The sequence below is a fragment of the Leiobunum rupestre genome, chromosome 2 (assembly GCF_980474605.1).
Source record: "Leiobunum rupestre chromosome 2, qqLeiRupe1.1.hap1, whole genome shotgun sequence".
NCBI lineage: Eukaryota > Metazoa > Arthropoda > Arachnida > Opiliones > Sclerosomatidae > Leiobunum > Leiobunum rupestre.
The window spans coordinates 30,180,443-30,195,490 of NC_143385.1; the positions used below are offsets into that span (position 1 = coordinate 30,180,443).

The 15,048-nt window shown below is 36.1% G+C and overlaps 1 protein-coding gene across 1 annotated transcript; it reads right to left on the reverse strand.

Moving 5' to 3' along the window:
• Window positions 1–703: 703 nt before the first annotated feature.
• LOC149957305 (uncharacterized) lies at window positions 704–8,370 on the reverse strand. Its single transcript, XM_090164777.1, has 6 exons — window positions 8,339–8,370; window positions 8,068–8,279; window positions 6,418–6,516; window positions 3,164–3,242; window positions 1,059–1,172; window positions 704–970 (listed from the first exon to the last, which is right to left on the reverse strand). Exons 1-6 carry the CDS (start codon window positions 8,352–8,354, stop codon window positions 720–722), a joined length of 771 nt encoding a protein of 256 aa, XP_090020903.1. The 5' UTR covers window positions 8,355–8,370; the 3' UTR covers window positions 704–719.
• Window positions 8,371–15,048: the final 6,678 nt, after the last annotated feature.

A 15,048-nucleotide genomic window follows, 5' to 3' on the forward strand; every position in this document is an offset into this window, starting at 1 on the left:
TTCCGAAGAGGAAAAGTGTAAAGTTCGTACTCCATTGGCAATCAGGGCAATCTGAAAATGTCGCAGCACGAATCAATCCGTGAGGGAGCAATTAACAGCGCAAAGGAAGACGTAAATGAGTCTCGGAGCTGCTCCTTGTTTCCCCACTGAATACATTTATTTTTTTCGGGGCGATCCGAGAGCGCTCGGAGCAGCCCAATGGATAGTGTATCTTATTGAAAAATCGCTCTCACGCGAATAATGACATCACGATGAAATTATATTTGATCCGAGTCGGAGTTAAAAGCAGTTTCGGAGCAGTTGTTGCAATTGTTTTCAAACAATGTACCACGAAACACCAGTGTTCCGCGAGATGGTTCCACCGGTTCCCCGAACTAGTTTCTAGTATCTTTCTTTCCATCTTTTTATTAGGAAAAAAGTAAAAAAATATTAAAACTGAGGGTTTTTGCTTCAAAGAGACTGATTATCTGATCCCACGACCGTTGAGGTTCAGCAGATTATAAAAATTATCTATTTAATTCTTTAATACCGTAACCATTTCAACCAGTGTGTACATTGATTACGGCAAATGATCATGCTCTCGGTCAAATTCTCCATGGATAGCTTTCAGTAAATAGGTTTAGCAGGTGAAGTAAAATTATAGACTTATGATAAAAACTGAGGTTTCAGGGGAAAACCCTAATACCCCAAGGAAAAAAAGACAAACATTAATTTCCATTTTATTTATATTTGAAAGTTGCTTTTTGAATATTTTCTGTCCGGACGCATTCTAAGCCCCATTCATCAAACTCAGCGCAATCTTCTATAACGTTTCTCTCCAGGCACGGCATTTCTAAGATATTTAAATACGTGTAAGAGAATGAATCTTTTGCTGCATCTGAACCACTGCAAATTTTGAATTCTTCAAGACATTCGCAGGATGGCACTACCCAGGGATAGAAATTCATAGTGCCGTCTCTAAAAGACAATGCTAGCGAAAAAATAAAATATTTGAAACATGGATTTGATACCTATTTGAAAAAGAGTTATAGAAAGGTTTTAAATACAGTTACGCTCACCGGGAATTGAATTATTACACTTATGAAGAATTTTGCAACAAGAATCAATTTGTGAATCCTCTCCCAGTCTTTCAAATTGCGATGGACGAACCTTTCTGGTGCACCATCGAGTACCTAACAAAAATGAATTTAAAATAATTCCTTTAATTTTCACCAGTATTTTAAATAATCACACTGCTGTTTGAATTTTTTTATAAATTCTTTACTCTTAATAATAATCAGCTAGGCTAATACCCAAGGCACCATCTTAGGCCCAAGTCATCTAGCCCCTTATAATGCCTTTTAAACAGGTGGCCCTTTACTCTCATTATAAAGGGTAACATTCACACATTAAATTATACATTTTAGCAAATTTCTCACAAGTTAATACCAATTAAGAAGCTCGAGTCCTTATGACTGAAATCCCAAAGGAGGGGGCACTAGCGAAAGGTCGACATCGTAGAGGGCCCTTAAAAACCAGGCTTGTGAGCCTGATTTTGTAGAGGCCTAGGTGATTTTGACACCTGCCCTATCGGCACGGCTCTGCAGATTGGGTCGCACAATTCAGTTCGCTCGTACATTCTCGACATGTGTGAATCCACTATGGGATAGATGGTGACCGAAAACCCGTGGCGGAACCATGACCACCAATCATTAGAGCTAGCTGGTCGTGCACCAGAGGCCCATAGTCTTGTTTGCCTTTCAACCTTATGGTGTTACAGGAGTTCACCACACTCCCAGCGTTCCATCTCAAAATAATTACAGGATTTTATAATAAATCGCCTTCGAGGCGGGCAAGTCAAATATGTACCACCCTAAGCGTATCATCGGATCCCAATTCTATATTGACTGCTTAATGTCGTTTTTATTTGCTCCCGCAGTACGTGTCCCATTGGTTCATTATCATGGAAAAATTATAGAACATAGCTAGGAATGTAATTATTTTAACTCAAAATTGCCCCTAAACACTGCTCTTAAAAATATATAATGTTTTAATTTTGAAATCTTTCTCGCGTGAATGATTTTTTTTAGCGAATCGATGGCCAGACCTAGTTTTAATACTATTCTGGTTAATTTAGTCTAGTTTACGGTAGATTAAATGATGCTACTGAGCGCCTCTGGCAAGATTTGAATTTTGCGCCCCCCAATACTTATTTTCTAGGTAGAGAAACGACACAATAACTTTGAAAGTGTAATTAATTAAAGCGGCGTACACGCTGTGGGTCTGCAATGTGCGCCCCTTTGAATATTGCCCCCCTTGCAGCCACTCGCCTGGCCAGCCCCTAGCTACGACGTTGTGAATACTAAAGTTTTTTGCTAAATAATTGGGAACTGTTTCTACGATTAGTTACACGTCCGTCACTTATTCACCAAAATGGACTTATTTATTTTGTTAGCTTAAAAAGAACGTAGATCCGAGGGGCTGATCACTCCGCGTAATCGGTGTACAGAGCCGTACCTTTGACTGTACTAATGGGATTACGCGTAATCTTTGAAGTCCCTGCCGTTGGCAGTGGTAATCTAAGCGTAATCCGGTGTACAGATTTTCTAAGAGTGGTTAGCCCCTCGCGTAGATCTTCCTGTCGTATGCTAGTCTGAAATATTTTACAAATTCATGATTAGACCAAAGATTCGAATTTTTGAGAGCTTTCCGATTGACCGTTTTGTAACGAAGCGTTTACCCCTTCCTACACGTGACCTCAGAAATACCTGCTATCGTATTATCATGGGCAGCTATGATGACGCGCTGTGGCGCGAAAAGCACGTCATCAAAGTTGGTCGGAGTCTTATCTATAGTTGGTTACTATCGTAACTTTGGATTAAATTTTTTCAGCGTTCCACCAGGAAGTGGTTAAACGCTATTGACTACGTGCAAGACTGTTATTTAGAATCTAGGGTACGATGTTATTATCTTTGATTACACCGTCATTTTATATTTGATTTGCTTATCACTCATACTGAGAAAACGAAAAATGGCGAATTGATTGACCCTGTTTTTATAGACTTGCAAATCTAGAGGATGTTACGAGGAAAACGTACGGTTAGATACTTCTACTGGAAAGGAATTAATTATAAACTTCCAGTCATAATAGAAAAATTAAATGCGACCTATTTAAATCGCTTACCTTTGGGTAGAGAATTTAATGAAAAAAGAACTTTGGATAGTTTTTCGTGTTCGTTTAGTTCAGATTCCCGTTTTCTAAGCTAAAAATAAATTGAAATCGCGTGAGTGAAAACTGTTTTTCGAAGTATATAAATAAAATAGTTATTGATCTAGTAAACAAAATTATTGTTAGGTGGGACTATTAAAGCGGTTGGTTATAGGATCTTCAATAAAACATCTTCAAGGAAATTGCCAAGTTACTGTTTATATAGTGCTTGTTGAAATAATGGAACATTTTCACCTGTACGGTACATGTATGCAACAAGTGTTTCCTTTTATTCACATAGCTTTTTTTTGACATATTAAAGGTCAACGCAAGTGGCCATGCAGGGGTGTAAATTATCTTATAGATAAAAAGAACGACTGCGCATGCGCTATTTGCCATAGCTATCTCTGTATAAAAAAGCAGAACCATATTTGCCGCGGTTCTTAATTCTTATGCGATAACTAAATCCATGCATTCTTTGTCGTGGAAATGGCCGAGGATAGTGAAGTTTTCGACCTTACCGACAAAGCGGATCCTTCCTACAAAAAAGCAGCAGGCAATCATGCAAAAGAAATATCATAAAATAAAGATAAATATTCGGTCAGGGTGTTATGATTGGGAAATTGTTAAGGGAGACTGGATATAGGGCCAAATGTGTGAGACTAGTGGCAGAGATATACCGCGTCAAAGTCCTAATCTTTCAACCTCCAAAATTGAAAATATTCAACTGCCAAATAGTTTTCCAAAACATTGAGAATGAGAGCGAAATTGAACCACGTTGTTACACCAAGGAGAATAATGTTTTAGCGCGGTATAAAATCCTCATTGGAAAACCAACTTACCATTTGTAGAAGAAAACATAGTTCGAAATCAAGCGTCACCCTATGCGCTTCAAAAAGAAAACCACTTCAAGGAAATCGCCAAGAACTATTACTTCCCAAAGCCAGAACCTGGAAGTTTCTGTTTTTAAGGTAATTGTTGAAATAATGAAAACTTTTCAGTTGTAAACAGAAAGCTGGGTTTTTTCCTAAGCCTTTATAGGTAAAAAAGCTACCTGGTTAAAAGGAAACACTTAAAGGGGCTCCAAAGTTCGGTGGCAAAATGTGTATAAAGTCAGTAAAGTGCAAAATTTACGGTTAACTCTGCCCGCCTCTGCCAAGGCCGAGTGAGGGGTTGGGGGGAAGGAAAAGCATGCTCAATTTTCTTTTTTTTTGCCACCGAACTTTGGAGCCCCTTTAATTGTTGCATACCGTACAGGTGAAAAGTTTCCATTATTTCCACAAGCACTATATAAACAGTACCTTCAGGTCCTGACTCTCGGAAATATTACTTCTTGGAGAATTCCTTGAAGATGTTTTATTTAAGTGCCTATTTTGTCTTGTTGCATTTACCGCTATCGAGCTTTTTCTGAGATCCCACGAATCGGATTTCCTGATGGTGACTAATCAACGAATCGAGAACGCTCTCGGAGCAACTTTTCAACTCGATAATTTGGAATTTATGTAACATGATTTACTTTGTCGATTGAAGTGAAATCGATTACGTCCGCGACAGATTCTAGGATTCTAGATACTGATCACCAGATGGCGCAGTTGCCATTTTAAAATTATAGCTCAACAAAGAAAACTAGATTTGCTAATTTGCATAGGAAAAACGTTAGTCTTTGATTACATATTTAAGAACGGGGTTGCCGTGTTCTTTATTTAATAATAGATTATGTTATTATGAATGGGGATGGTCGAGTTGTAAGTTATATTCCTCAGTAGCGTTTATAAGGGACTGGCAGACCCCGCAATGCAGGAGGGCCACAGAGCTGCAAGGCCCCCCTAAATTCCCATAAAATAATAGGCTAGATACCGACCAAAACCCAGAAAAGGTTTCCGGGGGGGGGGGGTTAGGTTGTCTTAGCTACGCCACTGAGATTATTCCCTTGCAGTAAATTTTGTGTCAGGCAACATACTACCCCTTCCTCTAAGATATTTTTACTTCAGAACGATCATTCAAAATCTACTGTACTATAATAGCTTCAATGCCTTTGATATTGAGCACCGGAAACGGTAACTTCGAGTGTAATTACTGAATTACGTTTACGTCACACTAAGCTGAAGCACCACAGCTTTCTGAAGCACTGTTTAAGAAAAATAGAAAGTACTTCTCATTTATTTCAGTTCTACCCAGTGTTATTCATGGGTTCTAATTTTTACATGGTACTCAGGAAGAGTAAAACATGCCTTAAATTTTGATATATGATAAAACTTCCTCTATCCTGGGAAAGTAAATATTTAATTTTAACGGCCTACAAAAAGGGTAAAAAAGTGTTCAACAAAATCCTACGTCACGTTTATTTTTTCAGCCATGGATACTTCTACCATGTGGGCAGGGGCGGATTAACCCTTTCGGCACCTCTATGCACAAAAAACTTTGGCGCCTATAGGTTTCTAGCTTAGGAAATATAGCGCCATCTGCCTTAATATCCGTAAACTAAATATGTGAAGAAATATCAGGCAACTTTTGAATTTATAGGTTTTCCAGATAAACTTTCATCTATTATGCAGAGCTAATTTTGAACGAGCAGACAGCTTTCATTTATTTAATTTAAAATTCGATTGGTAGGCGGCGATACTTATGACCAAATTTTAAACTACGCAAGAAGCCTATTGGCATTGTCTTTATCAAAGTTTTGGCGCCCCTAGAAAAATGCCGCCCTAGGCACGTGCCTACTCTGCCTAATGGTTAATACGCCCCTGCATATTGTCCGTGTTGAAACAGAGGCGAGTGAAGTTTTACCTTCGACCTTCTCGCGACGAGGGAAAACTAGACTATGGTGCCATTGGATCGTCTTAAATAAATAAATTCATTTTCGATCTAGAAATTTAACGTGGTAGTTAAAGTGGCTCTAAAGTTCGGTGGCAAAATGTGCGTAAAGTCAGTAAAGTGTGAAATTTACGATTGACTCTGCCCGCCTCTGCCAAGGCCGAGTGAGCTAGTGTTGGGGGAATGAAAAGCATGCTCAATTTTCTTTTCTTTGCCACCGAACTTTGGAGCCCCTTTAATTTCTTACTCGCTGGTGCTTCGAGGTCAGTGTCACAGCAACGGAAGTTTTGATGAACAACAATTCTGAGATAAAATGGAGGCGGTCAGGGAAGAAGAGCTTCGAATGATTATGTTTTAGGAACCTTGACCCTGACCCAGAGTACCCCATTTCTGATACCCATATTTAGAAAACTTACTATATCTCTTTGAAATTTGTTGCACTTCCTTGCCAGCTTCTTGACATCCAAATTTGCCGAGGAAATTTTCACTTTCGGAGGAATCTGATTCGAAAGCACCTAATAATAAATTTCATTTTATAAAATACTTCATACAAAATTCAAGGGCGTAATGGCTAGGTTGGCAGGTGGGAACCTCAAGTCTTTACAGCCCACCCATGACTAAAATATCACCAGTCCGTTCCTGTCAAACTTAAATATTATTTATAAATTCCTTGAAGACAGACCAGCTGCACTCGAAAATCAATATTAGCTGTGACCGTATGATGCTGTGACTTAAAGTGGTCGACGTTTAAAGCGAAATAAAAGTGGCATCGGGGACACTACGGGGCAGAACCTGCTCAATCTGTAACTGGAATGTGAAGATAGTACCCTTGATGCTCTACGACAGCGGCACCAGAGAACTTTCCCCATGTCGCCGTTTGAGCAGATCTGTCTTTTAATTTTCCGCAGGCCACCCTTGTTGTCATTTAACATTATTAAACTTAATTCATTTACTGATCAGTAGATGATCCGTCGTCTGCGGTTGTTTACTAGTTATTTTTTAAATTTTAGCGTCCAAGCAACAACAATGATTTCACAACTTACGGACAATGCTATTTCATAAGGATCACTTTAACGGGCGGGCTTATTTCCGGCGTCCCGGAGATCAATGAAATTCACTTAACAAATCAACGAAAATACATTTGGTGCCCCTTAAATTAAGGTTGTCTGCTTTAAATCAGTTTGATTTCAATCAATAAATGCAATTTTTAAATCGTACATTAATTGATTTAAATCAACTTATAGATCAAGAAAATCTATTAATAACCAAAATCCATTAAAATAAAAAATATCTATTAATGTCCAAAATGCATTAAAATCAAAAATATCTATTAATATCCAAAATGCATTAAAATCAAAAATATCTATTAATATCCAAAATGCATTAAAATCAAAAATATATATTAATATCCAAAATGCATTAAAATCAAAAATATCTATTAATATCCAAAATGTATTAAAATCAAAAATATCTATTAATATCCAAAATGCATTAAAATAAAAAATATCTATTAAAATCAAATATATCTATTAAAATCAAAAATATCTATTAAAATGAAATATATCTATTAAAATCAATAATATCTATAAAAATTAAAAATATCTTTTAAAATTAAAAATATCTTTTAAAATCAAAAATATCTATTACTATCAAAAATCCATATTAAAATAAAAATCCCTCTTAAAATCAAAACGCTATTCAAATCTTTATTGAAATCCAAAATCTCTATTAAAAATAAAATCCTAAAATAAACAAGATGTCATAGACATTTAAGTATACACAATCCCCCGATGTATTAACTATTTTTAATACACGTCGCCACCCCCCCCCCCCCAGAATAGAATCCTGGGTGCGACACTGGTCCCGATCTCACGTATCATGCGTCATGTTACCTCTAACCTACCGCGAGAAATCATGTGAACACCGGCGGCGGCGGCGGTGGCGACCACCATGCGTGAAACTCATACACACAAATCCCCTCGGATTGTGTGGAAAAACCAGTGTAAATGAAATATTTTTTTTTAAATCGAAAAATCAACAACCCTTGTATGACGCTTAATACGAACCTCTCTTAAAAATTCTTTCGAAACTGTCGAGTTATCCTTGACGACATCGCAGTCCACGAGCACCTTTTCCGGAGAAAACATTGCGGTGACGACGGTTTTGCCATCCGACAGAGAGAGAATCATTCTACCAGACGGTTCTTCCGCTTTACGAACAAAAGTTTCGTCCAATTTCGATTGACAATAGTGGATCAAATAAAATGCGATGAGAAAAGCTGCAAAACAAAGATTTCTTTTTATTTCAAAGCGTAACTGAACATTAATTGAAACAAACCTTGAAAATTCCGCATTACGTCCGATTTCGGCATTTTGAACAGTTTTGAATGAAAATTTCCAAGTAGCAAATATCGGCAATCTTATCTTAGTCGAATATAAGAAATAGCAGCTGTTCTCAGTTCTCATCTATATCATAAATATATACGTATATAAATGTATACGTAAATAGGTCATATTCGCTCTTATTTGTAATATCATAAGTAACATAGCACTTATAATGAAAACCCTTTAGGACTTACATTCTAATCCAAAAATAAATGCAAGACAATAATACTTTTTAACAATTAAACTCAACTTTATAACAATACAATATTTACCAATTCAATTCAAATATTTACCAATTCAACTCAATTTTTTATCAAATAAAGTAAAATATTAAACAATTCAACTCAATTTTTTATCAAATAAAGTAAAATATTAAACAATTCAACTCAATTTTTTATCAAATAAAGTAAAATATTAAACAATTCAACTCAATTTTTTATCAAATAAAGTAAAATATTAAACAATTCCACTCAAATTTTAATTGAACTAAAGATTTACAATAATTATGAGTTTTATTTACAAAAATAAAATGTTATAAAACTTTACTTTAACGCTTTTAAAAAATATTTCATATACACGCAGTTAAAAATAAAAATAAACAAGGTTTACAAACAAAGGACATTTAAGTGCACACAATCCCCTCGATGTTATAACTATATTTTAAATATTATATTTAAATTTTAACAAATTTTCAATCATCTTGTACATCAACTTAATAAGACCAAAAGGAATTTTATCGAAAATGAATCTTTCGAGTTACCTGGTTGTGGAAATGAGGCAGCGAAACGGGAACACGTTTATTAAAATTAATTTTTAAACACACCGAATAGTGCGTACGTGGATTATGAGGTTCCGGGAATTTGCCAGAAATCTCTCTTAAAATTAAAATTCACTAATGAAACCGAACTCGTAGTTCAGAAATGATCAGTACTAACTAAAAATATAATTTTCAACGAATTAGGTCTTAATTTTTAAAGTCGAAAATCGTTAAAAAACACTTAAATGGAAAAATTATTAATTTCTTGGGCTCAGATTAAAAAAAATATCGGGATACCGCGGCCTTTAAGTGTAACATTGAACTAGATATCGTTGAAATTTATAAGCTTAGCTGGTAAAGAGTTATGTACGACATGGCGGCATCGGCGACACTGTTATGTACGTGAAACCAATACACACAAATCCAAGGACAAAAATCCTTGGATTGTGTGTAAAAAAGAGATATGAAAATTTTCACTGAAGACTTAAGGATTCGAACCCTGGTACCGAAAGCACACTACCACCAAGATGCCCATAGAATACGAGTTGGGCAAGCTGGGAAACTTCATTTCATTGGTCGGTGTTCTTCCTTATTAATAAACTAAATTTTCCAAGTATCGTTTTTCTCAAAATGTTTAATGCTTCTGTCAAACTTGGTGACAGAGATGTTAAATACTCAAATTCCTTATAAATCACTTCGAAACAAAATAATGATTAACAATTTGTATATGAAAAATGAGAAATGTCATACTTATACAACAATATTTTCAACTTATGCTATTATCATTAGTAACATTAATGTCATATGTATAACACTTGTCCGTAATTTGTTTAAAGGGGCTCCAAAGTTCGGTGGCAAAAAAAAAAGAAAATTGAGCATGTTTTTCCTTCCCCCAACCCCTCACTCGGCCTTCACAGAGGCGGGCAGAGTCAATCGTAAATTTCGCACTTTACTGAATTTACACACATTTTGCCACCGAACTTTGGAGCCCCTTTAGTTGTCACTGTAGTCATTTCTACCATTTTTTCACGTCAATTATGATTGATCTCAATTAATAATTTGCATTTTAATTAAACGAATTCCAAGTTATAGGTGAATTTACAGTTAAACAATCATTTTTTAAAGCTTTTATTTCTGAAGTATAACTGTTAGTTTACTTAGATGGCGCTACGTGCTCCACGAGGAATCATGATTAATTAAAAAGGAAAAACACCTGTGTATATGGTCATAAAGAATAGTAAAAACAACTTTAATTACACAGTAAAAACTTTAATAAGATTTAAAATTTTAACAACGACTAGTTTCGCTCTCTTTCAGAGGCATCATCAGGTCTAATTTCAGCAGCAGTTAGAAATTAATGAATTTAGCTACATAACTCCCCCTTTAGCATTGAATTCTGGAAACGCTACGTCGATGACATCCTCTCCAAATGGATTCATGGTAGGGAGGCGTTGAATGAGTTTATGACATTTCTAAACAGCGTTGACCATAATATCCAGTTTACGGTAGAAACTGAAGTCAACAACTCTATACCATTCCTCGACGTACTAATCTCAAAAAACTCTAATATAATCTCTACCACCGTATATCCTAAACCATTCTCCGTCTCCATGCCACCCCATTGGAAATCTTGTCACCCCGTCAACCAAAAAATAACCGCCTTCTACACCTTTATGACACGAGCCGTAAACATTTGCTCAGATCCAAATACACTAGACTCAGAAATAAATATGAGCAATAGCGGAGAACAGGAGCGTGCCGATCGCCCAACTAAATTGAGGGTTCAATAGAATCATAAACCGCAACAAAATTACTTGTAATACTAAACTAAAAATAGACAACACCAAACCGAATTATGTAGTCCTTCCCTTCACTAACAATCTTAGCCACCTAATAGGTAATGTGTTCAGCAATAATCGAGGGGCTAACCACTCTTAGAAAGTCTGTACACCGGACTACGCTTAGATTACCACTGCCAAAGGCAGGGAGTTCAATAATACGGGTAGTCCCATTAGTACAGTCAAAGGTACGGCTCTGTACACCGATTACGCGGAGTGATCAGCCCCTCGGCAATAATAACATAAAACCAGTATTTAAACCAATCAATAAAATCCTAAACTGTTTAAATTCCCTCAAAGACAAAACTGCATTATCCGACAAATTTGGAGTTTACGAAATCGATTGCTCCTGTGGAAAAAGCTACACAGGACAAAGTAAACGCAACCTATATAAAAGGTTTAACGAACACAAAAACGACATCAAAAACAAAAAAGTCCACTCTTCAGCCCTAGCGGCTCATTCCGTTGAATTCCCGAAACATAATTTATCATTAGACAAACCCAAGCTTATCAATCTACAAAATAATGTCTTTAAACTTAACTTATTGGAATCACTTCAAATTGTTAAAAAACAAAAATATGAATGTAGCCTCAATAGAGATAACGGCCCGAGTGCAATAATAGCTGAACTTTGGTATCGCGATTTTTTTTTGACCCACCCCATGACATGTGACCCGAGCTAAATTCATACATTTCTAACTGCTGCTGAAATTAGACCTGATGATGCCTCTCAAAGAGAGCGAAACTAGTCGTTGTTAAAATTTTAAATCTTATTAAAGTTTTTACTGTGTAATTAAAGTTGTTTTTACTATTCTTTATGAATCATGATTAAGTTATTTAATACTCGATGACAGTCAAAAATCGGTCTCTACGCATGCTCAAATACCAACCAATCAAGTGTTAGGCATTTTCGTCAAATAGCCACTCAGCCCACTCACCGCTCGCACTCGCTAGCATAATATCCGCTCACGCTCAGGCAGTTTTGAGCGGTAAAATTAGCGCTCCTCTGTTTCCGCTCTTTTTTGAGTGGCAAAATAAGCGCCCCTCTCTTTTCGTTCTGTTTTGAGCGCTGAAATTGAGGCTCCTCTCATTTTCGTTTCGTGCTCTTTAAAAAATATTTGCCGCTCAATTTCGCTCAAAATAACAAAAGCGCTCACAATGAGAGGACCTGTGCCCATCACTGAACCAATCCGGTGTTCCCTCCCCCATTTTTTTACCGTCTTGATCAGAACATAAAACTAATTAGCGTTAGTCGTTAAGTTTGTTCCATGATCAGAATTATTCTAATTCAAAAATTTGGTAGCGAGTTTTATTTTCCTATTATTTAGGCAACCTTAGTTATTAAAAACTAACGCTTTCTTTAGATTAAATAATTAAATATTTTATCGGAACATAGAATTTACTGTTAACCGCTATTCTCTAGGATGAGTCAAGCTAACCGAGTTTTCATATTCCTAGCTATTATCAAGAATGATTATGTTGCGACAATCGCCGGGCACGTTGAACGCCTTTCCCCCATCTCGCGCGGGGGAAAGACAAAACGTCACCGGCGTTTGATTTCCATCGCGTTAGGTGACGTAAATTTTAAGCAGCCAATGAAATACCGGGACTATTCGTTTTATTTTAAGCGGAGGAGCGTACTGGGGGGGGGGGGGGGGGGGACCAACGGGTGGATTGAGAGAAAGGCTAAAAACCGTCTCGACATAGACCACGGTTACATGGGGCTGTGAATGTCGACGTAAGGGAACGTCGACTTAACGAAAACTACCTCGAACGGTCGACTTAACGCCTTACGTCGACGTTCGGCGCTGCATGTAACCCTTCAACGACGACGTTCCCTTGGCTAGTAGGGATTTTTCCTACCACATATCCGACTATTCCGAAATAAATTCGTTTTCATTTGAGTTTTTATTTACTTAATTTTATTTCCTATTAATTTATAAATAATTTCAAACAATTCGAAACAATTTACTAACTACAAATTCCAATTTATAATTTATGAAACTTTTTAAATTATACTGAAAATATAATAAACATAATTTATAATTAATATATATAATAAATTAATCAACGTATGAAAGATGTCATTTTATATATTATTATTATATGAAATACTTGATATATTTATATTTAATAATGTATTATTTTATAATTGAATAGCAATAGAAACTTACCTAAAATTATATACTAATAAAACGCGAGTAAAGCATATTTTTAAGGGGCGCCAAAATACCCTGTTTTGGAGGGAAAAATCCGAAGTATTTTTTGAAACGTCGATCATGTAACCGCTCCCCTTTTCGGAACGTCGACGTTCAGAGCCCCATGTAACCGTAGTCATAGACATTCTACCTAAATATAAATAAATACATTCTTGCTATTAGCAATAGAATATTTTGTGATCAGATTCAATAATTATTTTAAATTTCTACATGTATAAGCCTGGGCCTCAAGCATGTCATCCTTATTGCTATGTTATAGTTAAAGCAATAATACAAATACTTTATACTAATGCAGTTTCGTAGGCAGTAATAGTCAACGGAAAAAACCGATAGATTTATATTTTCCACCGATGAGCTTTTTCGTCATAATGACGTCGTAAGTTGTTGAACGCTTTTATTCAGTCATCAAAATTGCGTTGAATTTATAGTAGTTTTACATCAGTAATGAAGGCAGTCATCGGAAAAACCGGCTCTTGAAGCCGATGACATCGGTGAGCAACCGATGACCATCGTGACGTCAAAACCGGAAACGCGAAAAAGCGTACATTAGGAAACCGATGTCAGCGATTGCTATAATCGGTGAGTCCGATGAGCGCTGCTGAACGTCCCCCGGGTGCCACCCGTTTTAGGCCGTTTGGGGGTGACACCCGACCGTGAAAAAAATAAAAACTTACAGAAACTAGAGAAATTCTAAAAACCTTTTTACACGTTGACTAGTAATTAGTAGCACACCATGATATCCGCACCGGGTGCCACCCATGCTAGCTACGCCACTGTACTAATAAGAATAATTTTCGATTTGGGTTCTGTTGCAATTTTGTAGCGGAGCTCTCTTGCATAGATTGAATGATCAAACTCAAGTCATAATAAATAAAAGTTTATTATAGCGACATTAGGTAAAAGAACATATTTACAAAATGAGACCTGGTTATGAATTAGAACTAAGCTGATACTCACACACTACATAATAATGTTGTGAGTATTTATACTAAAATTATGATTAAATAATAATAACGTTATCGGTAGTATAAACAAACGTAATGGATATATATATATATATATATATATATATATATATATAATTGGTTTAAAGTTTTTATGCCGGTCTGCCAACACGGATTCGTAAAGGGGAGGTCTGTGGATACTAACCTATTATCTTTCACCAACTACATCGAACCAATAGTATCGTCCCGAGGTCAAGTTGACACTATTTTTGTGGATCTTTCTAAGGCTTTTGACCGAGTGTCGCACCCACGATTGTTACAGAAATTGCATTATCACGGCATATCAGGATATTTACTAGATTGGTGCAGGAGCTATCTTTCCTGTCGTACTAATTATTTAAAATGTAACGGTGACGTCATGAAATAACTAACGTAAATTATAAAGCTTCGTGTGGTATTCCTCAGGGGTCCTCCTTGGGACCGTTGTTTTTTAACATTTATACATTCGACATTCCTTCTATTATAGAAAAGTCGAATTTACTACAATTCGCAGACGATCACAAACTTTTTAAAAATATTAAAACGACAACCGACTGTTTAAACCTTCAAAAAGACCTGGAAAATTTAAATAAATGGTGCATTGTAAACAACATCCCAATTAACGAGAAGAAAACTATTGTCTTGTCATTTTCGAGAAAAACGAATCCTATTTTATTTCCGTATGAATTAAATGACGTAATTTTAAAGCGCGATTGTAAAATAAAGGACTTGGGTTTTAATTTTGATTATAAACTACTCTATAACGACCATATTGAAAGGGTTCTTGTAAGGTGTCATAAAATTTTAGGATGTTCGTATAAAATATCTCGCTTACTCAATTCCTCCAAATGTCTTATGACTTTATA